At 33.9% G+C, this 27,921-nt stretch overlaps 2 protein-coding genes and 3 non-coding genes across 5 annotated transcripts; 3 read left to right on the forward strand and 2 right to left on the reverse strand.

Moving 5' to 3' along the window:
- Positions 1 to 588: 588 nt before the first annotated feature.
- On the forward strand, positions 589 to 8,915 carry LOC123528547 (putative mediator of RNA polymerase II transcription subunit 26). Its single transcript, XM_045308334.2, has 6 exons — positions 589 to 713; positions 1,976 to 2,125; positions 4,051 to 4,137; positions 4,580 to 4,752; positions 6,328 to 6,503; positions 7,110 to 8,915. Exons 2-6 carry the CDS (start codon positions 1,977 to 1,979, stop codon positions 7,254 to 7,256), a joined length of 732 nt encoding a protein of 243 aa, XP_045164269.1. The 5' UTR covers positions 589 to 713; position 1,976; the 3' UTR covers positions 7,257 to 8,915.
- A 6,453-nt stretch (positions 8,916 to 15,368) lies between these two features.
- LOC123528545 (sex-determining region Y protein-like) lies at positions 15,369 to 27,093 on the forward strand. The gene is made up of 6 exons (XM_045308318.2): positions 15,369 to 15,494; positions 19,581 to 19,730; positions 21,080 to 21,166; positions 21,580 to 21,752; positions 25,088 to 25,263; positions 25,758 to 27,093. The coding sequence occupies exons 2-6, from the start codon at positions 19,582 to 19,584 to the stop codon at positions 25,911 to 25,913; spliced, it is 741 nt and encodes a 246-aa protein (XP_045164253.2). The 5' UTR covers positions 15,369 to 15,494; position 19,581; the 3' UTR covers positions 25,914 to 27,093.
- Positions 23,196 to 23,267, reverse strand: Trnad-guc (transfer RNA aspartic acid (anticodon GUC)). Its single transcript has one exon. It is a non-coding gene; the product is annotated as a tRNA-Asp (tRNA).
- On the reverse strand, positions 23,589 to 23,660 carry Trnad-guc (transfer RNA aspartic acid (anticodon GUC)). The gene has a single exon. It is a non-coding gene; the product is annotated as a tRNA-Asp (tRNA).
- Positions 23,770 to 23,841, forward strand: Trnae-cuc (transfer RNA glutamic acid (anticodon CUC)). Its single transcript has one exon. It is a non-coding gene; the product is annotated as a tRNA-Glu (tRNA).
- Positions 27,094 to 27,921: the final 828 nt, after the last annotated feature.

The raw sequence follows: 27,921 nt of genomic DNA on the forward strand, positions 1-27,921 counted from the left end.
CTCAAAATGTACATGTAGATAAACAAAGTCCAGGACAGTTGATATTTGTAAAATATATACGTCAGCACCTGTTGCGAGTTCAAATATGAGTAATTAAAAAAATCTACATTATTAACCCCTATAGGTTTCAAATGACATGGAAGAGTAAAATAACTTCAACATCTGTGATGATTATTCATTCATTCATTCATTCATTCATTCATTCACTTTCATTCATTTCTTACTTTCTTTCTTTCTTTCTTTCTTTCTTCCTTTATTTATTTATTTATTTATTTATTTATTTATTCCTAAATTTGCAAAATAATATTGAAATCCCCTTTGTATGTTAGATTTCAATATAAGTTAGCAAATTTTGAATGAAAGAAAGAAGAAAGAAAGAAAGATTTTAATAAAACAAGTAAGACTAATTTAAAGAATTGTGAATTATTAATTTTTTGATACTTATTTCTTTATTTTCAATATAAAATAATGATAACCTTAATTTCGTAGACATTCAATGCGTTCATACTGAAATTCCCGCGCTCTTTTCAAAACGAGGCAACGAGAATAATTGTTTAAACGTCCATCAATCATCTTAACGTTGACAAACGCCATCTTACCGTGACGTGTTAGTGTTTACTTTCGGTTAAAATACACGCCGGAAGTTATAGAAGTACACGTAGTCCTTAAAGAAACGTTATCAAGTTTTGGATAATATCTTTAAACGTCTTCAGGTGAGTGCATTTTTATAGTTTACGTTAACGTCAACTCGAGATCAAATAGAAAACGTAAGAAACTTCCGGTTAAAAGTTAGCACATGGTCGGGTTATCAAGAAATTTAATGTTGCAATATGAATGGTTGATTTAGTTCAGGGGCTGGTCTTTCACAAAACTTCCGCAATAGTACCGGCATACGGTCTCTCATATCCTTAGGTACAGTACTGCAGCAAGGGTTTTATGGTTTTGTCGGCTACACATGCATAATTAAGTAGGAATAAAATAAAATTTCTGGGAAGCGGTGGTCTAGTGATAAATGTATCGATTTGATAACCCAGAGGTTGTGGGTCACGACCGCACATTCTCATAGTTCTAAACTAGGTAGAAAAAAATGAAACGGCACAAATTACAAACGTCTGCATCAAAACTTATTTCTGTACTTTGAATAGCGGAAAATGGCTAGCCTAAATGTATTAACAAGACATAACCTGAGGCAACACACCTGTCAATAGTGACATAAAGTTTGAAAAATAAAACTTACGAGGCCATATTGTCAGTATAAAATACATAGACATACCTAGACTCACTAACTAATATTTCATATTTTTGTTTAATCTTATATTTATTCTACAACGGTTGCAGGAAACGTTCTCACATGCTAAATTCCTGGGTCTAAGTTTATTTTAGGGAGTTCTTACATGATTAATGATAAACTTTTCAATCCATCTTTGTACATGAAAATAAACGAAAAAAAGATATTTGCATATTTGTATATGAATATAAAGCAAAAAAGACCATTTTGTTTTTATACTTAAACAAATTACACTAGATAAGGAATTGTAAAATTTCATTGAGCCTTGAACCCAAGTAGTTCGAATTAGGGGTCAGACGAACTTCGAACTTCGTGGCTTTAGTACAAACCATTACATACCACTATGTTTTATTAGTCTGTTTTACTAAAAATTAACTGAATCGGTTAATTTCATTTTCAAATATAATTTACAATTACAACATTAAATTCTTGTTTGTTTAACTTCCTTCTTGACCTTTAAAAGATTTTTGTAAAATAACAAATACAGTGCTTCAAGCTTCTTAACAAATAAATTAGTGCAATTTTAAAATGATGGAATAAGCAATCAATTCAACAGTTATACGTCGCGTATATTAATTAAACCGGGCTGCACCCTCGTGAAATTCTTCCGACGGCTTCGTGTTTAAATATATATGTTAAACATGTTTCTGCTATATGTGATTTCTAAACGGAAATATGATTTTCCAGTATGGATTCCCGCCGGCTTCTCTGCGGCGTACTGATGCTGCTGGTAACTATAAGTGTAACCAAGGGTCACGGAGAACATCATCATCAGGCTGTGCCACCAGAACAACGCCCTACAAGCTTTAATGATCCTAAAATAACACAAGATGAAGAGTACGTATCTTTTTATTGTGTAAAATCCGACTGCTCCTTTAGTTTCTTGTATTGCATGTTGCATGTTTGGTAATCAAAATGCTTAGTACCTGCATCATTTACCTTTATTTATAATGCGTATAATTTTTGCATTTTACAATGAAAGTTTGTTTTACTATCGGACACAAGATGATAGTGTATGCGTTGACCAGTGTCAAACGAGAATATATTTCACACATTTTACATGAAATAATTTATTTAGCAATGTATTAAAACAGTGTAAGTGGCTACCGATATATATCATAGTCGGTAAAAGCTCAGTCAGAGCTTATGCTGTATTGTTATATGTCTTGCCGACTTAAAATAAAACTTACCGATGATATACTAAGTTAAAGGAATTTATTGAACATTTTAAGAGTGATATTCTATTCGGCAATTTCTGTCAATAATATATTTCAACTTGAATATTTTAGATGTGTATATGTAAATGCATACTTGGGTTGTAATAAAGAAATCTGTCTGTCTGTCTGTAATTTTCTTTCCGGCAGTGTCCATGAATAATATTTTCAAATGTTAAATATAGTTGAAATGTGGTGGAGCCCATATGTAAACGAAATTGTCCGGGATACTTTTGATTTTTGAAATACTGTAAAGAACACATTTCATTTTGTATATGTAATATATTTCGGTATGTATATCTGATGCATTTCATCTGGGTACATATTTCAGTGTGTTTATATAATTTACTTAAGTGTGTTTATGTATTTTATTTCAGTGTGAACATGTGATATATTTCAGTGTGTTTGTGTGATTTATGTCAGTGTGTTTATGTGATATATTTCAGTGTGTTTATGCGAATGAATTCAGTGTGTATATGTAATATGTTTCAGTGTGTTTATGTGGTAAATTGTGTGGTGTGTTTATTTGATTTATTTTGGTGTATTTATAACTATTTCATTGTGTTTATAATTATTTCAGTGTGTTTTAGAATTATTTCAGTGTGTTTATGTGAAGTGATTTAGTTTATCTATGTGATATGTTTCAGGGTGTCTATATTTCTGTGCGTTTATGTGATACATGTCCGTGTGTTTATAACTATTTCGGTATGTTTATAATTATTTAAGTGCGTTTATGTGAAATATTTTAGTTCTGATTTATTTCAGTGTGTTTATGGGAAATATTTTAGTGTTTATGTGATTTATTTCGGTGTGCTTATACTTCAGTGTGTTTATGTCATGTATGCCCACGTGTTTAAAATCATTTCAGTGTGTTTATGTGATACATTTCAGTGTATAAAAGTTTAGAAGTTTATTCAAATATATTCCACTGGGCTATAAGCCCACGGTGGCACACATATACATAATATAAACGAACAGTGGTGATATACAAAATATATGGGGAAAGTAAGACAAACATAATTTTCACAAATATATAAAAACGTTACAAAACAGAAAGTTGTATACCAAAAAACAAATTTATGACATCATATAGAGAAATGCATAAAACACTGGCCGTATTATGTTTGATATATGATGTATATATGTGATTTATTTCAGTGTGTTTATGTGAAGTATTTCAGTGTATTTATGTGAAGTATTTCAGTGTATTTATGTGATATATTTCAGTGTATTTATGTAATATTACTCGGTAAGTTTATGTGATATATTTCAGTGTGTTTATGTGATATATTTCCGTGTGTTTATGTGAAGTATTTCAGTAGGTATATGTGATATAATTCAGTTGTTTGTGTAATATATTTCCGTGTGTTTATATGAAGTATTTCAGTGTGTTTATGTGATATAATTCAGTGTGTTTATGTGATATATTTCAGTGTGTTTATGTAATATAATTCAGTGTGTTTATGTGATATATTTCAGTGTGTTTATGGGAAGTATTTCAGTGTATTTATGTGATGTGTTTAAGTGTGTTCATGTGATCTATTTCAGACATTTACGAGAGCATCTAAAGGACGAGATCAATCTCCAGAATAAGGCAAAAATGAGCCCGGAGGAAATGGAGTTCCACTATTTCAGGTAACACGTTTTTAGTTATTTGTCCGAGTGAAAGCTCTGGCATTATAAATGCATATTATTAACACACGTGTAAAAAGTTTTTTTTTGGTTCAATGGACGATCATTTTAAAGACATGGCCATAGAAGATGCCTCATAATACATGTATGGAACTGTTGTAAAGTACCTAGGTAAGAAAAAAATCCAGAAAGGAAAAACCTTTTTCCAGAATCTGCTTAAAATGCTAAGAAAATTCCTCAAAATAAAAGATATATGTTTCGAGTCAATGACAGTTGAGAGATATCGATGTAAAGGTAGTCAAAATGTAGGTTACTCAAGCTTTAATTTTTTAAAATGTGTAAAACCTTTCTTGCGCTGGCTTCAGACTCATAGTTTTTAGAAGCATGTGAGTATGTCGAATAGTATGTGGTTCCTGTTTGGTGCATTTGCTTTATGTATGTGTAGATTGCACGATACGAACAACGACACGCACCTTGATGGTATAGAGATTATGCAGGCCATGGCACACATGTTACCAGTGCCGGAACTAGAACTCTCTGAAAAGCTCGGCAAATCTAAGGAGCAACAGGAAGAAATGATGAAAGAAAGATACCAGGGAATGCAGAAATACTACGAAGGTATGGCATTGAAACTTTAATGTTGAAAACAGATACCCCGTTTGTACTGATTTATCAATGTTGCAAAATTGCAACAAGGAAAGCTTTTGAAACTGTAAAAATGTGTTAGTTATGTTTAAAGATTGCTCTTTCTGAGAGACACATTTGTTAATAATGTGTTGTTTTTCTTTCTTTTGTTAAATGTGTACACTAGTTAATCAAGCCAGCATGATAGTTGTTTGTTCTCTTGTCTCCATTCTTGGTATCGTAGTTTGTGAGAGCGAGTTCTTCAGGCTAGGATAACAGCTCCACCATAGCATCCAAAATTTAACCCCTTGGTACTTCTTATTAATCTTTTGTTTTCAAATTAAATACTTACAATAAATGTGTTTACGAAACAAAAACCAAACTCTACCGGTTATTAATACCCCAATAGAAGCCTCATAGAGCCCATCCAATTTGTATATGTAAAATAGAGTTCGCTGGCGCGATGGGCGTGATGGGGTGTGAGCCGAACAGATGCAGTCAAACTATTTTGCTTACTTCCAGAGAATCTTTATTTGAAAATGTCACAATAGTAATAATTAAATAACCCTAATTATATCCTGCGAAAACTGTTAAATTCTACTTACTTTATCTTTTATTTTCAATCTGGGAGATTAATTTACTATCATTAGTGAAAGAGTGCAGATGGTTTTTATACGCTAGTGAAAGAATGTATGTGAAACATGTGGCGGGCCAAGTACACTTACGTTATCCTTTCTTTAACTTGAGGTTCACAATACATTGGGCATAATATCTCTCCAAGTTCGTTTGGGAGCCGGGTCGTTTCTGTGACTCTGTAGTTACACTACTTGAATTACTCAAAACTACAAAAATTGACAGTGCTGAGCTGTTCTTTTGTAATATTCACCAAATTAGGTTATGTTTATATATAGGCATAATATCTCGGCCATTCCGAGGATAATAATAATAATAATAATAATAATAACAACAACTTTACTTATAGAAGGTAGCACATGAAGATACAAAGTACAAATAATACATCTTCATTTAAAAGTGGCCCTCCGAACAACAACAACAACCAAATACAATTTACACTATCACACAAGCTAATTAATATCACATTCATTCTTGGACAAATACCCCTTAAAATAGATAGTGCATTAAAGTATCAATTTATACAATTTCCATTTAAGCAATCAATTAGTGACATAATATATACATGCATAATTATATTATAATGGCATAATTATAATTCAGCTGATATAAACAAAGAGATTCTTTAAGCAGTCTACTTTTTATACTTTTTTTAAAGATGTTAGAGAACATGTGGAGCGAGTTTCATTTGGTATTGAATCCCAAACATTGTAAAAAAGGTTTTTTTACCATAATTAATACAGTATAACTGTGTTATAATGAGCAGCAGATCTTAGATTGTATGTTTCATTGCTGGAAAAGGTTAAAATTTCAGATATATATACATGAAGGTGCTAAATTGTTGCAAGCTTTGTAAATAAGTTTTTATGACTTATAGCGGAAATATGACGTTTAGCAGAGTATGAAATCAATCCATTATTTTTCATTGCTTTTCAGATATGATAGACCGTGTTCTGTACGATGATGACGTGGACAAAGACGGGTACTTGACCTACTCAGAATTCGCACGTGCACGACGCCGTGAGGAATTTCACGCAAGGAAAATGCATGACCAACATATGATGCATCAACAGTCACAGTTTGAACAATTTAAACAGTTCCAGGAAATGCAGGTATGAATGCTATTTTATTATCTTTTTATTTTCGGGGAGATACTGAATTAAGACGAACTAACGGTTGTTTGAAAATTATATCTACACTACAGAACTGATTCTTCGGGCGAGGTAAACTGTATAAGCCCCAACTCCAGTATATCTCGAGTTTGGGTCAAATGTAAAATATCAAAATGTTATAAATATGTAAGAATGCATTTGTTATGTGCAGCAGCAGTTGACATTACTAAATCTGCAAACATGATCACCTGGTTTTAATTTGCTTTTTGGTGTTCTGGGAAGAATTTCCATGCTTTTAGCTAAGAAACACTGTGTTTTGTCTGTCTTGAATGTAAAGTTGCATTGTAATGAAGGAACAGAGATGTTTGTTGTCTTTGATATTTGAACACAGTAATAACAGTATTTGTTACAGTGTGCAATACCACACACCGTTACCTTACATGTTGAAGGATTCTAACAGCTTTTCTTATGGATTCATATGTAAAGAATTTTCAAAAGCTCTCAAAAGTACGTAGCTTAATCAATCAGATATTGACTAAATAGACTACAGTAAGGGAAGACGACTTTATAGCTCTTTTATAATGTAGAAAAACTTTGTTATTTCAGAAACAAATGCAAAACAATCCTAATTTCCAGCCAACCATTCCACCTCCACCCCCACCACGGGATCAAAACCAACAGCATGGACAACAAATACAGTATCAACAACAACAACATGGTCAGCAACAACAGCAGTATCAGCAACCCAGATAGATAGATTTATTCAAATATAGCTATTAAATTGATTTTTTTATTTAGGAACATTGTGTAAAATTATTTATTTAATTTAGTGTACGTTATATATTGTTATGAAAATACTAAATAAAGTTTTAAGACGTATAAGATATTTTAAATGGAAAATTCAACGAATAGTTTCCATAAAAAGTTAATTTCAAAGAAGTATTTGTATACAAGCTTTTTTGAAATACATTAACAATGAATGCATAAACTTTTTACAGTTTTAAATTGTCTCAGTTGGTTTCATGTTTTAATAAGTGCTACTGTATTTAAAAAACAAGTTTTAAATATTTTTGACAAATTTCCTGCTCTGTCTATTACCGACCTGGTCTCTCGTTCGATCGTAACGAAAAAGGAAGGAGCAAGACGGTGTGAGAGCAACTTCAGTCCAGGCACAATAATCCCCGCAGTAATTAATTATATCGAACTCCAATAACTCGCGACTATCGATTAACGATAACCGTAATTATACACGGATTCCTTGACTAAAATGGTGTTATTGATTAATACAAAACTGTAATGGAATAGACAGATAGTCAAAGCGTTGCCTGCAGACATACATTTTTTTTTCTTCAAATTTTATTTAGTGCTGTATTATTTTAAAAAATGTGCACGAACCAAAAGTAGAGGACTTATATTTTATCAAAAATGAATTGTTTTGGAACCGCTGTTGATATAACATAGCCGACGTTTACGAAACGTCACTTTACATTGCTTGAATATAGGTTGTTTATATTGTTCAAGTTGCAAGGCTGCAGGGATCAAGCTGCATTTTCTGTGGTTTAATGAATGAACCTATCATCGTTTATAAAGTCTTCTTTTTATAATGATGTGCCAATTATTGGAACCGCCTCAGTGTTGCAGCGTATGTGCTGTACTCGTGTCATTTAGATTATAATGCAGTAATTCGGTCAAAAATGTGCTTCCGTGATGTAGTCGAAAGACGTTTCTAATAAATAGATCCTAATTTTTCCATTTTTTTTGCGCATTTGCGCGTAAATCAGGGACCAAATGGGCATTATTTCACTCGTGGAATGAATTTTACATAAAATAGGACACTATTCATGCTAATACTCGCATGTTTTCTAGTTGTTTACTTGAAAACGAAAGTAGGGGGTTTATTCTGCGGACCACTTTCTGAAATGCAGCAATATGAGGGTACCTGACTTCAGTTGGCTCGCATTTCACTGCATACTTTTCAACACCCCTTTTTCTTTTCGTTTTCTTAAAGCAAATTTATGGGTATCTTGTGGAAAATAGGTCTACAACGGAGTAAAAATCTAGAAACTCTAGCAAAATTGTTCTGACGTAGCTCAATTTTATATGAAACAAAAAACTATTTGTTTTATTGGTATATAGCCTTTATCAAACTCCTACGCAGTGATCTCCCTTGCCGCCATGCTCTCAGTGAGGGAGATCACTGCGTAGGAGTTTGGTCATTCATATCTGGTCAATGGAGGTAGTCATTAACTAATATATTTAACAGTGACTGAGTCTGGTTGTTTGACATCTGTTTCTTTTGATTTCTGTTTGGTAATATATTCCCATTTGCTCTAATGTTTTCATTCATGTCATATTAAATTATAAATATTTTGTAATAAATCATGGAGTCAAATCTACAACGTGTTTAATGAATTCTGTTTCCCCCATATATTAAAGGGTCATCATTTGGGTTATTCTTTCTGATAATAAGATAACCTGATGTTACAAGTAAAAAGAATATTTATGATTTCTTTTCTCATAGTATGATATTGGTAATTATTTTGCTATAAAACTATAAAGTATGTTATAGGTACTGGTTTTTTTCCAACCATTAGCCGCAGTAATCTTGGAAATTTATGCTGTACACTGAGTCCAGCACATCATATTTTGGATCGTATGCCTCTAAACTGGATTGATTTTTATATTAAAGTAGGGGTGGATTTGTAGGCTTAATTCTTTATTATTGTCGTGTTACACAATAAAAGAGGCCGCTACACTGTGAAAAGGATGTTTGAGCAAGGCATGTTTTATACAGTCAAATGCTTCTATTAATTATGACTAATTAAGTACTAAGTAGTACTGATCTGACGTTATCATAGATCAAAGAAGTTATCTAAAATGGTGGCATTGGCATCAAATTTTGTTCAAGATTAGAAAGTATACTTTCTTTAGAAAAAAATGCGACAGTAGTCATTAAAAAACACAAATCATGTAAACTTGATGGACTAGAAAACCAGAAGAGGCAAGGCAGGCAAGTCCTTCGACTATAATATTTATTCACAGCATTGCTTACTTACTTTGAAATGTCGGAAGAACTCATTTGTCTATTGCTCCTTTAATATTCTAGCCCTAAGTTTGCTCAAAGAGGCAGTAGACAATTATTTTATTGTTGAAAAATCTGAATTGTTCTAGTCGTAGGTTGTTAAAAATAATGGATTTAAACAGATATTGTATCCCATTTCCATATTTGTAGATATTGTATCCCAATTCCATATTTGTAGATATTGTATCCCATCCCCATATTTACAGATATTGTAATCCTTCCCCATATTTGTAGATATTGTTTCCCATTTCCATATTTGTAGATATTGTATCCCTTCCCCATATTTGTAGAAATTGTATCTCTTCCCCGTATTTGTAGATATTGTATCCCATCCCCATATTTACAGATATTGTATCCCTTCCCCATATTTGTAGATATTGTATCCCATTTCCACATTTACAGATATTGTATCCCTTCCCCATATTTGTAGATATTGTATCCCTTCCCCATATTTGTAGATATTGTATCCCATTTCCACATTTACAGATATTGTATCCCATTTCCACATTTACAGATATTGTATCCCATCCCCATATTTGTAGATACTGTATCCCATCCCCATATTTACAGTTATCGCATAGTGCGGCAATTTTCCTTTGATCTTTGCAGTATGTTTAACATGGTAACACACATTAATACTACAAAATATGTGCTGATATTTTACAAAACTGTTACGATATATATCAACACAGAAATCTCTATAGAGTTTCATTAGAAAGAAACTGTTGTGATATATATCAGCACAGTAAAATTGTTCCGATATACAACACTTTTTCTCTTACCATGGCCAGCTAGCTGATGCCCTATCGAGGGAGTATAATTTTTTCCTTTCAAAGAAAAGATTATTTTAGCTTCAATTTATATTTCACAGAGAAAGATTTATCACAAACACCTACATTTATAAAGTAAAAGAATAAATAAACTAGAATATTTCTCGATAGTTATCGCCAAATTCAGAAATACACGAAATTCTGAGATTTCTCAAATGTTTCTTTTTCTTTGGTTTTTTCTTTTACAAACAAAACAATAAGTTTTAGAATGTTTGGCCAGTGAAATTTAATGCAAAGATTTAAAACCAATGCAGAAATCTGTTGGATACTTTAACCTGGGGAACACATTTTCTAAAACAGATGTTTTAGTGTTTCAGTCAGCGAGGCGCAGAAAGGGAATCAAAAGTGTAAAAATAATAATAAACAAATTTAAATGAAAATAATATATAACTTTTAATGATAAAACTATGCGATAAAACAGTTATAATTTGTAATGCCTGGTGTTACGAGGATATATCAGAGCTAGGGGTACATCTCGGTATTTTGCTCTGCACATATCTGTCCCGGCCTTCTGGCCTCGACGATATGTGCAGAGAAAATACCCTTGATGTACCCCTAGCTCTGATATATTCTGGTAGCACACTCTCACACATACTATAACTATTACATATTGTACACCTTCCCCATATTTGTAGATATTGTATCCCATTTCCATATTTGTAGGTATTGCATCCCTTCCCCATATTTGTAGATATTGTATCCCTTCCCCATATTTGTAGATATTGTATCCCATTTCCATATTTGTAGATATTATATCCCTTCCCCATATTTGTACATATTGTATCCCTTCCTCATATTACAGATATTGTATCCCTTCCCCATATTTACAGATATTGTATCCCTTTCCCATATTTACAGATAGTGTATCCCATTTCCATATATGTAGATATTGTATCCCTTCTCCATATCATTAGGTTATTTAACATTGTTCTGTACAATACGGAGATATATTTGGACGAGTACCCAGCTGAGAAAACCATATTGGACGAGCCTCTAGGCGAGTTCAATATGGTTTTCTCAGCTGGGTACGAGTCCAAATATATCTCGTATTGTACAGTACAATGTTAAATAACCTTTTTATTCTATATCTATTTTATCTTACTATAATAATAGTTTAAACTAAAAATATTTCACTGAATATTGTATTCCTGCCTTTTCTAGTTTTTCCCAGCTTGATATGAGTGCAAATATATATTATACAGAACAATGTTAGACCTTAAATAATCTTTTTACTCTATATTTATTTCACTTCATACATAATATATGTAATTCATTGAATGCTGTTTTTTTCTGCGTATCATCATTAAAAAACAATATATATGGTGCAACCTCCCTACAACAGCCATTTGGCGATTTGGGTGGTAATAATACTTGGCTGAGATATTATGCCCACAAACATTGTCAGCAAGTTTGGTGAAGATCGGATGAAAACTGTTCGACTTAAAAGAGCGGACAAGACTAAATTCCCCGTTTTTCGAGTAATTCAAGGACTATAATCCAAGAGTGCCTTGTACAATTTGGCTGGTTATCGAAATTGGCCGAGATGTAATGCCCACAACATTGTCAGCAAGTTTGGTGAAGAACCGACGAAAACTGAATTATAGAGCAGACGTGTTTTGGATGCTGACCGCCCGTCCGCTGCCATTCATAATCTTCTCCATTTTGTTCCTTAACCGTTAAATAAAAACTGCTCAGACAGTCAGGGCTGATACCAATTTCTAGGTTTCGTTCGGAACGGCTTCTTTTAGCGGCTTTTCAAATATTCCAACATCTGATGATCTGATGATCCTTTTTACTGTATTTTTAAGTTTTTGATTATTAACGAACGTTTTAGTGTCTAAATCAGATAGTATTGTTATCCCTTGAATCGTTTTTGTATGTTGTAAAAAAAAATCAAATAATAACCACATTTCAAGCCGCATAATCAAACTCTTCTCAAGCTCCAAAAAGCTGGTGTGCAGGGACCTCTTCTTAATTGGTTTCATGATTACCTTTCTGATAGACGTCAGGCTGTTGTTCTACCAGGTACCATGTCTGGTTGGTCTACAATAAAGGCAGGAGTTCCCCAAGGCTCTATCCTTGGTCCTCTCCTGTTTTTAGTGTATATCAACGACATAGTGGAAGACATTGGTTCTCATATTCACCTCTTTGCCGATGATACTAGTCTTCACATAATTGTTGATCACCCGGTATCTGCTGCAGGTATTCTTCAGTCCGATATCAACAAAATCTCAGATTGGGCTGACAAATGGCTAGTCACAATTAACCCATCTAAATCAGAAACAATGATAATTTCACGAAAAACATCAAAACCTTTCCATCCACCCCTTCTTATGCACAATCAACCAATAGCCTCTGTTACTTCCCATAAACACCTTGGCGTTCACTTGTCTGAAGATGGTTCTTGGCACACGCATATCACCTATATTACCGAAAAGGCATGGAAACGCATCCATATTATGCGCAAATTAAAATTTCAACTTGATAGGAAATCTCTGGAAATAATATATCTTTCTTTTATCAGACCACTTCTTGAATACGCTGATGTTATCTATTCAAACTGCACTCAGTATGAGAAACAAGAACTCGACAAAATACAGAATGAAGCATCTCGAATTGTATCTGGAACTACACAGCTAGTTTCTTTTCGTGAACTTCATAAAGAAGTTCCTTGGGAATCTCTTGAAACCCGGAGACGAAACCATAAACTCATACTACTGTACAAAATGAAAAATGGCCTTTCTCCAGGCTACCTTTCAGCTCTAGTTCCTCCGTCTGTTGGTGAAGCAACCCGATACAACCTACGCAATGTTGATGATATACAGGGTATACGCACTCGAACTTCTCTTTACTACAACTCTTTTCTACCATCTGCTCTAAGAGAATGGAATAGTTTACCGTCAGAATTCACCAACCCTGACTTCCTTTAAATCACAGCTAAAGCGAAACACCTCCACATGTCCAAAACACTTCTACGTTGGTGCACGGAAATGGCAAATTTATCATGCCCGGCTGCGTACCGAGTGTAGCTCTCTGAACCAACATCTTTACATGAAAAACATTTCTCCTTCACTCCTTTGTCAGTGCGGAAGCACTGAGAGCAATCATCATTTCTTTTTTGAATGTCCAGATTACAATGATATCCGTAGAAGGCTCCTCCAAACAACCTCCAGCTTCTGCACTGTCACTCTGTACACACTCCTGTATGGTGACCAGAATCTTAGCGACGACACCAATAACAGCATATTCCTAGCAGTTCAAAATTACATCCGGGAAAGTAAACGTTTTCCATGAGCTTAAAACTACATTAACTAACATTCCAGTTTGCTCCAAACCTTCATCAATCCAAATCAAATCAAATCTCATACATTTATTTCTTTTTTCTCTCATTTCTATAGGACACTTTATATTTGACTAATATTATCTGTCTATGCAGTTCATATTAACGGACGGAATCTTCTTATACATAAAATTTCTCTATTTTTTATTGTTATATGAGCAGTGCCATGAGAAAACCAACATAGTGGCTTTGCGACCAGCATGGATCCAGACCAGCCTGCGCATCCGTGCAGTCTGGTCAGGATCCATGCTGTTCACTAACGGATTCTCTAATTGCAATAGACTTTGAAAGCGAACAGCATGGATCCTGAACAGACTGCACGGATGCGCAGGCTGGTCTGGATCCATGCTGGTCGCAAAGCCCACTATGTTGGTTTTCTCATGGCGCGGCTCATATATACTATAAACTTCGATTTCTAATCTCAGTTATTTTCAAAATTTGCTAATACCTTACTTGATATTAATATTTTGTTTCATGTCATTTTTCTATTCAATGCATATTAGCTAAATGTTTGTTCGATGATACATTTCAAACAAATTATGTAATACCGCCAAATTTACTGTAAGTTATCCCATATAGGAGAAGACCTTTATAAGCTTAGCTTTCGGATCTTATCCTTTTTCAACATGTAAAATATTGATATTGTAAATTGTAAAATGTAATATGCACATATGTTTGAAATAAAATATGTTTAAATCAAACTCTGTACATAGAGCGCCTACTTCATCCGATTTACATTCGGAACATTTTCACGCGTTTCGGGCTTTATCGTATGTTTAACATGGGACTGTTGAACCGTCCAAATACAGAAAAAAACAGGATTTTTTGTACGCGCGTGCGTCCAAATACAGAAAATACAGGATTTTTGTACGCACGTGCATCCAAATACCGTAATATCTTGTACGGTCACGTGTTGCAAATGAACGTTCGCGATTGGATAGATAAAATAGGTATAGAATAATTGTAGATATCCCTTCCCCATATTTACAGATATTGTATCCCTTTCCATATTTGTAGATATTGTACCCCATTCCTATGGAAAGACTCAAACTGTACATATAGATAAAAAAGGCACAGGACAGTTGATATTTGTAAAATAAATAGGTCAACACCTGTTGCGATTTCAAATATGAGTAATCAAAAAATCTACATTATCAACCCATACAGGTTTCAAGAAAGAGTAAAATTACCTCAACATCTGTGATGATTATTCGTTTGTTCATTCGTTCGTTCGTTCGTTCGTTCATTCATTCATTCATTCATTCATTCATTCATTCACTTTCATTCATTCATTCATTTCTTTCCTTATTAATTTATTTCTTTCTAAATTTGCTAAAATAATTTGTATATTAGATTTCAATATTAGTTACCAAATTTAAACGAAAGAAAGAAGACAGAAAGATTTTAATAACAAGTAAGACTAACTTAAAGTAAGGTAGATTATTTTTTTCATACTTTTTTCTTTATTTTCAATATAAATTAATGATAATCTTAATTTCATAGACATTCAATTTACCAATTTCGTTTCCCTGCATGCTGAAATTCCCGCGCTTTTTTCAAAACGAGGCAACGAGAATAATTGTCTAAACGTCCATCAATCATCTTAACGATGACAAACGCCATCTTACCATGACATGTTAGTGTTTACTTTCAGTTGATATACACTCCGGAAGTTATAGAAGCTCATGTAGTCCTTAAAAACAGTATATTGTTTGGATAATATCTTTAAACGTCTTCAGGTGAGTGCTTTTTTATATTCTACGTTAACGTCAACTTGATATCAAATAGAAACGTAAGAAACTTCCTGTTAAAAGTTAGCACATGGTCTGGTTATCAAGAAATTTAATTTTGATGTCTCATTTGCTCAGTCTCGAGGTCGTGGGTTACCACCGCACATTCTCGCACGCCATTGTTGGTTCTTGAAGAAAGCGGACTTTGGAGTAATTCAAATTTATAACAATCCGGCTAAATTAGATAAAAAAAAATGTAACGGCACAAAATACAGACGTCTGCATCAAAAGTTATTTCTGTATTTTTTTAAAGGGAAAATGGCTAGCCTAAATGTATTGACAAGACATTACCCCCGAGGTAACACACCTGTCAATAGTGACATAAAGTTTGAACAGTAAAACTTACAAGGCCATTTTGTCAGTATAAAATATATAGACATACCTAGTTTCATATTTTTGTGGGCAGCGAAGCGTGACCACAGATTTACCATACCACAAATTTACAGTCAAAATGCTTATCCGAAACCGAAGAACAAGTAGTTCCATGTCCTCCATAAATTTTACGTAATTCAAGTCTGTTTAACTTTCAGAAAGCTTCTGAGATTCAACTTTATCAAAAAATGCACTGCTTAAGTACAAATTTGCCGTAATCTATATTTTATAACAAAAACAACGCGTATGAAAATGAGCATGCTTGCTTTGACCACATAACCAAAACAATTCTTCATCACGTGACCAAAATAAACTATAAATAACCTACGAAAATATAGTATAGTAGGCTACTTCAGCACCATCCGCGTAAATCTATAATCGGTATTAAAACCAAGTTGCGTCTTTTGTGAACGTTTTAAAGTAAAACTTAGTTCCTGCTAGAAAAGTTAATCGAAATTTTATTATCATAACAACACCAAAGAGCTTGTTTTGGTCACATTAGAAAACATCTAACTAGCACGGCGTGCGTTCTATTTTCGGATAAAATTGCACCCAAGCATCCGTTGAACTTTGTAGCATAGAAATGGGTTTATGGAAAGATATATTGCATGAAATCAACAGAAGATGTGTTATTTTTCATAGAGAAAGATACGATCATTTCATAATATTTACGTAGATAATTTTTATTTGCACGACTTAGGAAAATAATTGCAGCCGTAACGGAGGGGGCGAAACATTCGTACCTGTTTCCCGAAAATACGATCGTATGCACTTTTATTTGATTTAATATTATATTCCAGCTGTTGTTTGTGATTGACATATTATTAAAGAGTATAATTAATTCGAAAGAAACATATTTTTAACAAATTCGCCTTTTTAATCGCCGGTAGATTTGCGGTGTCTTCGTCCCCAAATATTCACGTTCTGGCGTACGATTTCTTCTCGGATAATTATACAATAGAGGGATTTGGAAAACTGCAATGAAATAATTTGAGATTATTCAAAAAGAAGTTGGAAAAATTCCAATTTTTAATATTTGAATTTGAACAACAAAATTCGTAAAAAGATCCTCTGGATGCATAGAATGCAGCCAAGAAGAAAAATAGCAGCTAGACTCGGTTTGATTGAGTCTGTTCATGAGAGGTAATGAAATGTGCCCCTAGCGCCAGCTTAAGCAGAACTTTATTACACATATGTTGAATGGACTCCATGATCCCAAAGGACCAGAAAATATAACAACACTAAAACATGCATATTGGCATGATTATGAGGCATATTATATTAATCTACAGCTGAAAATTGACTAAATGCAACCCGAAGATCATGATGTGTGCTGATATTGGAGATAGTAGTAGTTGTTTTGGTTGTTTTAAAATTGAATGAAAGATTTAATTTCATTGTTAATATTCTTTATGGTTGTTTTTAGTTTAAAAACTATTCTAAAGTGTCTTTTATATATGTAATTTATGTATAATATATTCATAGCCTGCTTTTACCAAGATGAGATCTCATTTGGAAAATATCACCTGTCAATGTCCCAGGGGCCTGAACATGGAAAACCCGTTTCTGATAAATAACTTGAGGACCACTTGACCTAGAATGTTGGAACTTCATAAGATGATTGGACATGTAGAGTAGATGACCAATATTGATTTTTGAATCGCTTGATCAAAAGTTAAGGTCATATGAAAACAGTTTCCAACCAATAACTTTAGAATCATTTGAGACAGAACATTCAGTCACGATGATAGGAATTACAAAGTCGATGAACCTTAATGTTCTGGGGTCACTTGGGAAAGGTCACAGAGGCATGAAGATGGAAAAACTCTTTCTGGATCACTAACTTGAGAATCACTTGACCCAGAATGTTGAAACTTATAGGATGACTGGACATGCAGAGTAGGTGACCCCTGTAGATTTTGGACTCACTCGATCAAAGATCAAGGTCACAGGGGCCTTCAACATGGAACACGGTTTACTTGAGAACCATTTGACCCAGAATTTTGTAACTTCATAGGGTGATTGGACATGCCAAGTAGATGATCTCTATTGCAGCCAAACATTAGTGTCTCTTTGTCTTTCGCTCCTATCCACTATTGACTTCTTGCCTAGTACGACAATGCATTGTGGGACTAGGGAGACATGGGCATCTTCCAATTTGAAACTTAATTGCCCTCATTCGAAGGAGGAGGGGTATATTGTAAATATTAATGTTTGATGATGGATGTTGGTCGGTCTGTAGACAAATCAGTTTCCGGATGATAACTGGAGAACGCTTGGGCCTAGGATCATGAGATCGGGAGATTTGTCATGACCAGCAAATGACCCCTATTGGTTTTGAGTTTAGTAGGTCAAAGGTCAATATCACATTGACAATAAAACTTTTTTCGCCAGAAAACTAGATTATGCTTTGGTCTAAGATTACATTTGATACGGAGGTCATTTAAGACTGGTAAATGACCCATGATTATTGATTTAAGATCAATACGTTAATTGTCCAGTATGCAGTGACCAAATAATTTCTGTTCCTTGTCAGTTAAGTCATGCAAGTGTTCTACAAGCTCTTGTTATAACTATAGAATCTCCAAATAACACATAATTATCAATTAGTCGATGACCTTTGCTCACATCTTGTTCCGGTAAAAGCAGGGTGTTTCCCATTGATTTGTGTAAAAAACGCTTATAATTCAAAAAAGGTTTTGAGCAAAATTAACCACACCTCACAAAATTTTTAATAAGCACACGAGTTTTGCTCATATATTATTTTATCCCCTTTGACACAGTAAAAGCAAAGTTTTACCCCTTGATTTTGGTAAAAGAAAGGTTGAAAATGCTTATTAATCAAAAGTAGTTTAACTAGAATCACCAAACTTAAGCTAACTGTTCATGCCCATTACCAAAAGCTGTCAACCGCTGCCCACATCAGTCCTCTCAGTGCTTTGATTGTTTAGTCTTACATTTATTCTACAAACGGTTTCGGGAAACGATCTAACAAGCTAAATTCCTGGGTCTAAGTTTATAATAGGGTGTTCATACATGGTTAATGATCCATTTATCAATTCATCTTTGTACATGAAAATAAACGGAAAAAAGATGCAAATTTGTATACGAATATAAAGCCCAAAAAAGACCTTTTTTATACTTAAACAAATTTCATTAAATAAAGAATTGTAAAGTCTGCTTTCTTTGAGCCTTGAACCAAAGTAGTCCAAATTAGGGGTCAGACGGACATCGAATTCATGGTTTTAGTACAAACCATTACATACCAGTATGTTTTATTAGTCTGTTGTACTAAAAATTAACTGAATCATTTAATTTCATTTTCAAATATAATTTACAATTTCAACATTAAATTCTTGTTTGTTTAACTTCCTTTATAACCTTTAAAAGATTCTGTAAAATAACAAATACAGTGCTTCTAGCTTCTTAACAAATAAATTAATGCATTTTTAAAATGATATGGTAAAGTAAAACAATTGTATGTCTCAGCTTTGTTCTGTATTGCGTCTGTTGGTGTAAGCAATCCATTCGGCAGGTATACATCGCGTATATTAATTAAACCGGGCTACACCCTAGTGAAATTCTTCCGCCGGCTTCGTGTTTAAATACATTAAAACATGCTTCTGTTATATGTGATTTCTTAACTGAAAGATAATTTTCCAGCATGGATTCCCGCCGGCGTCTCTGTGGCGTACTGATGCTGCTGGTAACTATAAGTGTAACCAAGGGTCACGGAGAGCATCATCATCAGGCTGTGCCACCAGAACAACGCCCTACAAGCTTTAATGATCCTAAAATAACACAAGATGAAGAGTACGTATCTTTTTTATATTTTAAAATCCGACTGCTCCTTTAGTTTCTTGTATTGCATGTTGCATGCTTGGTAATCAAAATGCTTTGTACCTGTATTTAAAATGCGTATAATTTTGTATTTTATAATGAATGTTTGTATATTTACTTTCTGACACAAGAAGATGGTGTATGCTTAAGAGCCAGTCTTTGATATATTTATATGTATTTCAGTGTGTTTATCTGAAGCATTTCAATGTATTTATGTGGTCTATTTCAGTGTGGTTATGCGAAGTATTTCAGTGTGTTTATGTGATCTATTTCAGTGTGTTTATGTGAAGTATTTCAGTGTATTTATGTGATCTGTTTCAGTGTGTTTATGTGATCTGTTTCAATGTGTTTATGTGAAGCATTTCAGTGTATTTATGTGATCTATTTCAGTGTGTCTATGTGAAGTATTTCAGTGTGTCTATGTGAAGTATTTCAGTGTGTTTATGTGATCTATTTCAGTGTGTCTATGTGAAGTATTTCAGTGTGCTTATGTGATCTATTTCAGTTGTGTTTATGCAAAGTATTTTAATGTGTTTATGTGATCTGTTTCGGTGTGTTTATGCGAAGTATTTCAGTGTGTTTATGTGATCTATTTCAGTGTGTTTTTGTGATCTATTTCAGTGTGTTTATGCGAAGTATTTCAGTGTATTTATGTGATCTGTTTCAATGTGCTGATGTAAAGCATTTCAGTGTGTGTTTATGTGATCTTTTTATGTGAAGTATTTCAGTGTGTTTATGTGAAGCATTTCAATGTATTTATGTGATCCATTTCAGTGTGTCTATGTGAAGTACTTCAGTGTGCTTATGTGATCTATTTCAGCATTTTTATGTTAAATATTTGAGTGTGCTTATGTGAAATATTTCAGTGCGTTTATGTGACCTATTCTAGTGTGTATATGTGAAATATTTCACTGTGTTTATGTGACCTATTTCAGTGTGTTTATGTTAAGTATTTCAGTGCGTTAATGTGATCTATTTCAGTGTATTTATGTGAAGTATTTCAGTGTGTTTATGTGACCTATTTCAATGTGTTTATGTTATATATTTCAGTGTATTTATGTGAAGTATTTCGGTGTGTTTATGAGAAGTGTTTCAGTGTGTTTATGTGATTTATTTCATTGTGTTTATGTGATATATTTCAGTGTATTTATGTGATATATTTCCTTGTGTTTATATGAAGTATTTCGGTGTATTTATGTGATCTGTTTCAGTGTATTTATGTGATATTATCAGGGTATTTACGTGATATTTATTTCAGTGTATTTATGTGATATATTTCAGTGTGTTTATGTGATATAGTGTGTTCATGTGATCTATTTCAGACATTTACGAGAGCATCTAAAGGACGAGATAAATCTCCAAAATAAGGCAAAAATGAGCCCGGAGGAAATGGAGTTCCACTATTTCAGGTAACACGTTTTTTAGTTATTTGTCCGAGTGAAAGCTCTTATTTTATAAATGCATATTATTAACATACATGTAAAAAGCATTTTGTTCAATGGACGATTTTACCGATGTTTTATAATACACATGGCCATAGCAAATGCGTTAAGTACCTAGGTAAGAAAAAAAAACAGGTCAATCCTTTTTCCAGAATCTGCTTAAAATGCTAAAAAAATCCTCAAAATGGAAGACGTATGGGGTCAAAATGTTAGTAATTCAAGCTTTATTTATTTTTTTTTTTTATTTTATTATTTTTTTTTTGGAAAAGTCAGCTAAAACTTGTCTTGCGCTGGTTTCAGACTCATAGTTTTTAGAAGCATGTAAGTATGTTGAATAGTGTATGATTCCTGTTTAATACATTTACTTTATCTATGTGTAGATTGCACGATACGAACAACGACACGCACCTTGATGGTATAGAGATTATGCAGGCCATGGCACACATGTTACCAGTGCCGGAACTAGAACTCTCTGAAAAGCTCGGCAAATCTAAGGAACAGCAAGAAGAAATGATGAAAGAAAGATACCAGGGAATGCAGAAATACTACGAAGGTATGGAATTGAAACTGTTTAATGTTTGTACTGATTTATCAATGTTGCAAAATTGCAACAAGGAACGCTTTTGAATCTGTAAAAATGTGTTAGTTATATTTAAAGATTGCTCTTTCTGAGAGACACATTTTGCAAATAATGTGTTGTTTTTCTTTCTTTTGTTAAATGTGTAAATCAAGCCAAGATGATAGTTTTTTGTTGTTTTGGGGGGGTTTTTTTTTTTTTTTTTTTTTTTTTTTTTTTTTTTTTGTCTCCATTCTTGGTATCTTAGTTTGTGAGAGCCAGTTCTTCAGGCTAATAGCTCCATCATAGCACCCTCTTATTAATCTTTTCTTTTCAAATTAAATACTTACAATAAATGTTTTTACGAAACAAACACCAAACTCTACGGTTATTTATACCCCAATAGAAGCCTCATGGAGCCCATCCAATTTGTATATGTAAAATAGAGTTCGCTGGCGCGTTGGCGTGATGGGGCGTGAGGCGAACAGATGCAATCAAACTATTTTGCTTGCTTCCAGAGAATCTTGTATTTGAAAATGTTACAATAGTAATAATTAAATAACCCTAATTATATCCTGCAAAAGCTGTTAAATTCTACTCACTTTTATCTTTATTTTCAATCCGGGGGATTAATTTACTATCATTAATGAAAGAGTGCAGATGGTTTTTATACGCTAGTGAAACATGTGGCCGGGCCAAGTACACTAACGTTATCCTTTCTTTAACTTGAGGTTCATAAGATTTTGGGAATATTCGTTAGCCAGCCGGGTCCTTTCTGTGACTGTGTAGTTACACTATTTGAATTACTCAAAACTTCAAAAATTGACAGTGCACTTTCCATAACTTGGCCACTGAGTTCTTATGCAGTATTCACTAAATTAGGTTACGTTATATATAGGAATGATATCTCGGCCAACCAACCAGATTGTCCGAGTATCTCTTGAGTTATGACCCTTGAATCAATCAAAATCGCGAAAATTGGCAGTGCCCGCTATCAAACAGTTCTTATCTAATGTTCTCCAAACTAGCTGAACGGATTTCACTTTCTTAGAGTTTGTTATAACTGTTTGTCTTACAATGCTTTCAAAGCAAAATGAATAACAGACTGCAATAAACGTGTATGCTGTTTGAAAACATTGAGTAATTTTATCTGTCCTATGGTCACTTCCAGTTTGATAAATTCAGATTCATTTGAAATGCGCACATTCTCTACTCTAACATTTTCGCTGCAGTGACTACAGTAATACATATATCTGTAAAAGAAGTGTGATGTTCTGTACGAAACACGTCGCGGACACAAGAACAGCATATAATAAGTGCAATAATGAATTTCAATTGATGGGGGTAACTTAAACAGCTTACAAGAACCTATATATAGTTGTTTGAAGTAATCTCGGATTCTTGTCAAAAATATTATGCTTTGGAACCTTAAAAGGAATGCTCCCCGACGGGGAATCGAACCCCGGTCTCCCGCGTGACAGGCGGGGATACTTACCACTATACTATCGAGGAGATATTATCAAGTGTACAAGTAAAAGCGTATCAGTAAAATCGCAGTGGTAAACGTGCTATTATTCGGACAGATGTCGAATCTGTTTTATTCCAAATATACAGTACTTTCAAAGATAAGCGAAAGCGGATAGAAGCAAAAATGAACTAGTCAATCAAAACAATCTTTAGAATACTAGTATTCTCGGGAAACTTTGGAAGTGCAGTACACGATTTAACTTAGATTCACAAATCGTCAGAAGTTAAGCGTTTAGTATTGTTTGAGCAGGTTTTAAGTATGAAAAATATACTTTTCTGTCGCCTAGAGGTGGTGTAAAACGAAAGCTCCCCGACGGGGAATCGAACCCCGGTCTCCCGCGTGACAGGCGGGGATACTTACCACTATACTATCGAGGAGATACACAAAGTGTTTGCAGTTTTATCTTAACATTATAGTCAGCCAACGTGACCGCATAGAGATTATTGATCAGTAAATGCATATTATCATGAAGTTGGAGGCAGTACTTCCCAAGTGATCTAGTGGTTAGGATTCCGCGCTCTCACCGCGGCGGCCGGGGTTCGATTCCCCGCTTGGGAAATATATTTTTTGCATTCAAGTCTTTTCTGGACAGTATGCAAATTCTATCAGACAACATGTCAGACGAGTGACTGAGTGTTGTTAGGTATGCTGCGACGCACTGTGCGAGAAACATCAACTTTGGAATACTTTTGAGTAATGCGGACAAGAGAAATGTGTTTCCGTGGTGTAATCGAAAGAAATTCCTTACTTTCAATTTTAGGAAATTAGAATGTTTCGTTATTTGTTAGGTCAGGCGCTGCTATTGATTTTTCCACAGGCTTCCACTATAAGAAATGATTCTATCACATACCCGATCCATGTTTTACCATTTCTCTTCAAACACTCTTACCCCCTTCGATGAATGGCGTGTAGAGGTCAAATGCCCGCTGAGACCTACTATTCTAAAGTGACAATTAAAAAGTTATCCATTCAGCCAGACTCCTGTAAAATATTTCAATTTTCGGAGAGAAAACATTGTATTGCTTGATTTTGACACAAATTTTTCGATTGTAAACATTACATTTTCATCCAATCAACTTATGTCTCATTGACTCTTACGGGTTTCCCTACACGTTTTTCAACCAATACAAAGTCGCGTTTCAATAACAACATCTGGCCATAAGCGCATGCTGGCAAATTGCACAAACTTGAAAGCAGGCGTTTACATTCGGACTGCGACCCTGATCATCAAGATAAGACTACAAATGACTTGCACTTCCATGTTGAATATTCGCAGTGTTGTCGCAATTGGGTAGAAAGTATAGTGAGAAGTAAACTGGGGAAAATTTGAGCATTATGTCCTGTTGAAACATATTCTCTATTATCATTTGTTAAGGATCAATATATCAAGGTGTAGTGTTACCATCCTCAATTCAAGTTGCATTCAGGTTATTAATTTATCCTCAAAGGCTATTGTTCTTCATAACAGACAAACCAAATTATTCAGAACAACTACGTAAAACTTTCTAGAGAAGTTGCTGTGTTTGGCCAAATAGATATTTCCTTTCATAACGTAATTTTTATATACTAAGTATATACTTTACAGTCCGCGATCTACTCCGTACAGAAATTCACGGTCAGAATGTTTACGGGCACAGTGACATGGCCGCGTTTGATAACCAACAAGATAGTTCCTGTAGCTCTAGTCAGGATCATTTATGTTGTTTAGCGGTTTTTATGACGTTTAGTGGTTGTTTGACGTCTAGCAGAAATATGACGTTTAGCAGCGTATGAAATCAATCCAATGTTTTCCGTTGCTATTCAGGAATGATAGACCGTGTTCTGTTCGACGATGACGTGGACAAAGACGGGTACTTGATCTACTCAGAATTCGCACGTGCACGACGCCGTGAAGAATTTCACGCACGGAGAATGCACGACCAACATATGATGAATCAACAAACACAGTTTGAACAATTTAAACAGTTCCAGGAAATGCAGGTATGAATACTATTTTATTGTGTTTTTTTTATTTTCGGGGAGATACTGAATTAAGACGAACTAACGGTTGTTTGAAAATTATATCAAAATGCAGAATTCAGGCGAGATAATCTGAGTTTGAGTACTAAATCTGCAAATCTGATCACCTGTTTTTGATTTTCTTTTTTGGTGTTCTGTGAAGAAGTTTCATACTTTTAGCTCAGAAACACTGTGTTTTGTCTGTCTTGAAAGTAAAGTTGCATTGTAATGAAGGAACAGAGATGTTTGTTGTCTTTGATATTTGTACATAATAATAACAGTATTCGTTACAGTATGCAGTACCACACACCGTTACCTTACATGTCGAAGGATTCTAACAGGTTTTCTTATGGATCCATCTGTAAATTTTACTTTTGGAATTTTCAAAAGCGCTCAAAAGTACGTAACTTAATCAATCAGTTATTGAACATGACTTTGTAGCCCATTTATAATGTAGAAAAACTTTGTTATTTCAGAAACAAATGCAAAACAACCCTAATTTCCAGCCGAAAATTCCACCACCACCGCCGCCACAGGATCAACACCAACAGCATGGACAACAACAACAACATGGTCAGCAACAACAGTATCAACAACATCAAGGACAACAGCAATATCAGCAACCCAGATAAATAGATTAATTCAAATATAGCTATTAAATTATTTTTGTTTGTTTTTTTAATTTAGGAACATTATGTAAAATTATTTATATAAGAGTGTATATTAGGTGTTGTTATGAAAACACTAAATAAAGTTTTAAGAAGTATTAGGTATTTTAAATGGAATATTTAACGAATAGTTTCCATAAAAAGTTAATTTCAAAGAAGTATTTGTATACAAGCACGCTTTTTTGAAATACATTAACTATGAATGCATAAACTTTTTACAGTTTTAAAATGTCTCAATTGGTTTCATGTTTTAATAAGTGCTACTGTATTTAAAAATGCAGAAGACTGCTTTCATTATATGCGGATTCCTTAACTAAAATGTTATTTTTTATTAGTCAAAAAAAGTAATGAAATAGATTGTCACAGCGTTGCATGCAGACATATATACTTTTTTTCAAATTTAATTTTGTGTTATATTACTTTAAAAAAATGAATTTGCACAAACCAAAAATAGAGGATTTATATTATATCGAAAATGAATTGCTTTGAACCGTTGTTTATATTTTACGAAAAGTGAGAATCTGCAATCACTTTATGTTGCTTTGATATAGGTTGTTAATATTGTTCAAGTCGCAAGGCTTTGACAGGCTGTATGCAGGGATCAAGCTGCACTTTCTGTGGTTTAATGAATGAACCTATCGTCGTTTATAAAAAGTTTTTGTGCCAGTAATTGGAACCGCCATTTGCGACATATGAGCCGCGCCATGAGAAAACCAACATAATGGCTTTGCGACCAGCATGGATCCTGACCAGCCTGCGCATCCGCGCAGTCTGGTCAGGATCCATGCTGTTCGCTTTTAAAGCCTATTGGAATTGGAGAAACTGTTAGCGAACAGCATGGATCCTGACCAGACTGTGCGGATGCGCAGGCTGGTCTGGATCCATGCTGGTCGCAAACCCACTATGTTGGTTTTCTCATGGCACGGCTCAATTATGTGGTGTACTCGTGTCATACATATCTAGTCAATGGAGCTAGTACCTAAACACTGAAGACTGGTTGTTTGAAATATGTTTCTTTTAATTTCTATGTTGGTAATATATTCCCATTTACTCTAATGTTTTCTTCCATGTCATGTTAAATTATAGATATTTTGTAATAAATCATGGAGTCAAACAAAGAACGTATTCAATGAATTTTGTTTCCCCCATACAATAAAGGCTGGTCATCGTTTGTTTTTTCTTTCTGTTTGCCACGATAACATAATGTTGCACTTTTATAAAGGTTATTTGCGATTTCTTTTGTCATAGTATGATATTAGTAATTGTTTGCTACAAAATTATAAAGTCTGTTAAGGTACTTTCAGCCGCAGTTATCTTGGAAATTCATGCTAGATAACGCTTCGCATACCGTTTGAGTTTTGCACATCATATTTTGGAACGTATGCCAGTAAATTGTCTCGATTTTTCTATTTTCATGTAGGGGGTAGATTTGTATGCTTAAGTCATTTTTATTGTCATGTTACACAACATAAGAAGTCGTTGCTTTTTCTCCATCATGTTTACATAATTTGCTATCTTTTGAATGACTATATATTCACAATATTTCAAAACAAGGTACTCGCAAGTTATCTTTTTTGTGAGTCTTCCACTAAAGTTGTTAACGGTGCTACCATTTTAGATAATTTCTTTGATCTTTTACAAAATGTCACATCAGTAATGCAGAAAGCTATGATGAATAGGAGCACTTGACTGCAAAAATATGCATTTCTCAAACACCTTTTTCACATTCTAAGGACTTCTTATGTTGTGTAAATGACGTTGTTGAAATTCACAGCAAAGCTTACCTATTTGGATATATAGAAAGAGCTTGTTATTCTAGCTTTAACTTATAGACAATCATTTTAATGTTGAAAAGCTTGAAAATTTGTTCGAGTCGTAAGTTGCTTGAGTTGAAGTTTGTTCAGGTCAACCTTAACTAAGAGGCCTATACCGGTTCTCCCCATGAAAGACGGCTATACACCGGGCTCGTTAA

Source organism: Mercenaria mercenaria, chromosome 1 (assembly GCF_021730395.1).
Source record: "Mercenaria mercenaria strain notata chromosome 1, MADL_Memer_1, whole genome shotgun sequence".
In the NCBI taxonomy this organism is placed as follows: Eukaryota; Metazoa; Mollusca; class Bivalvia; order Venerida; family Veneridae; genus Mercenaria; species Mercenaria mercenaria.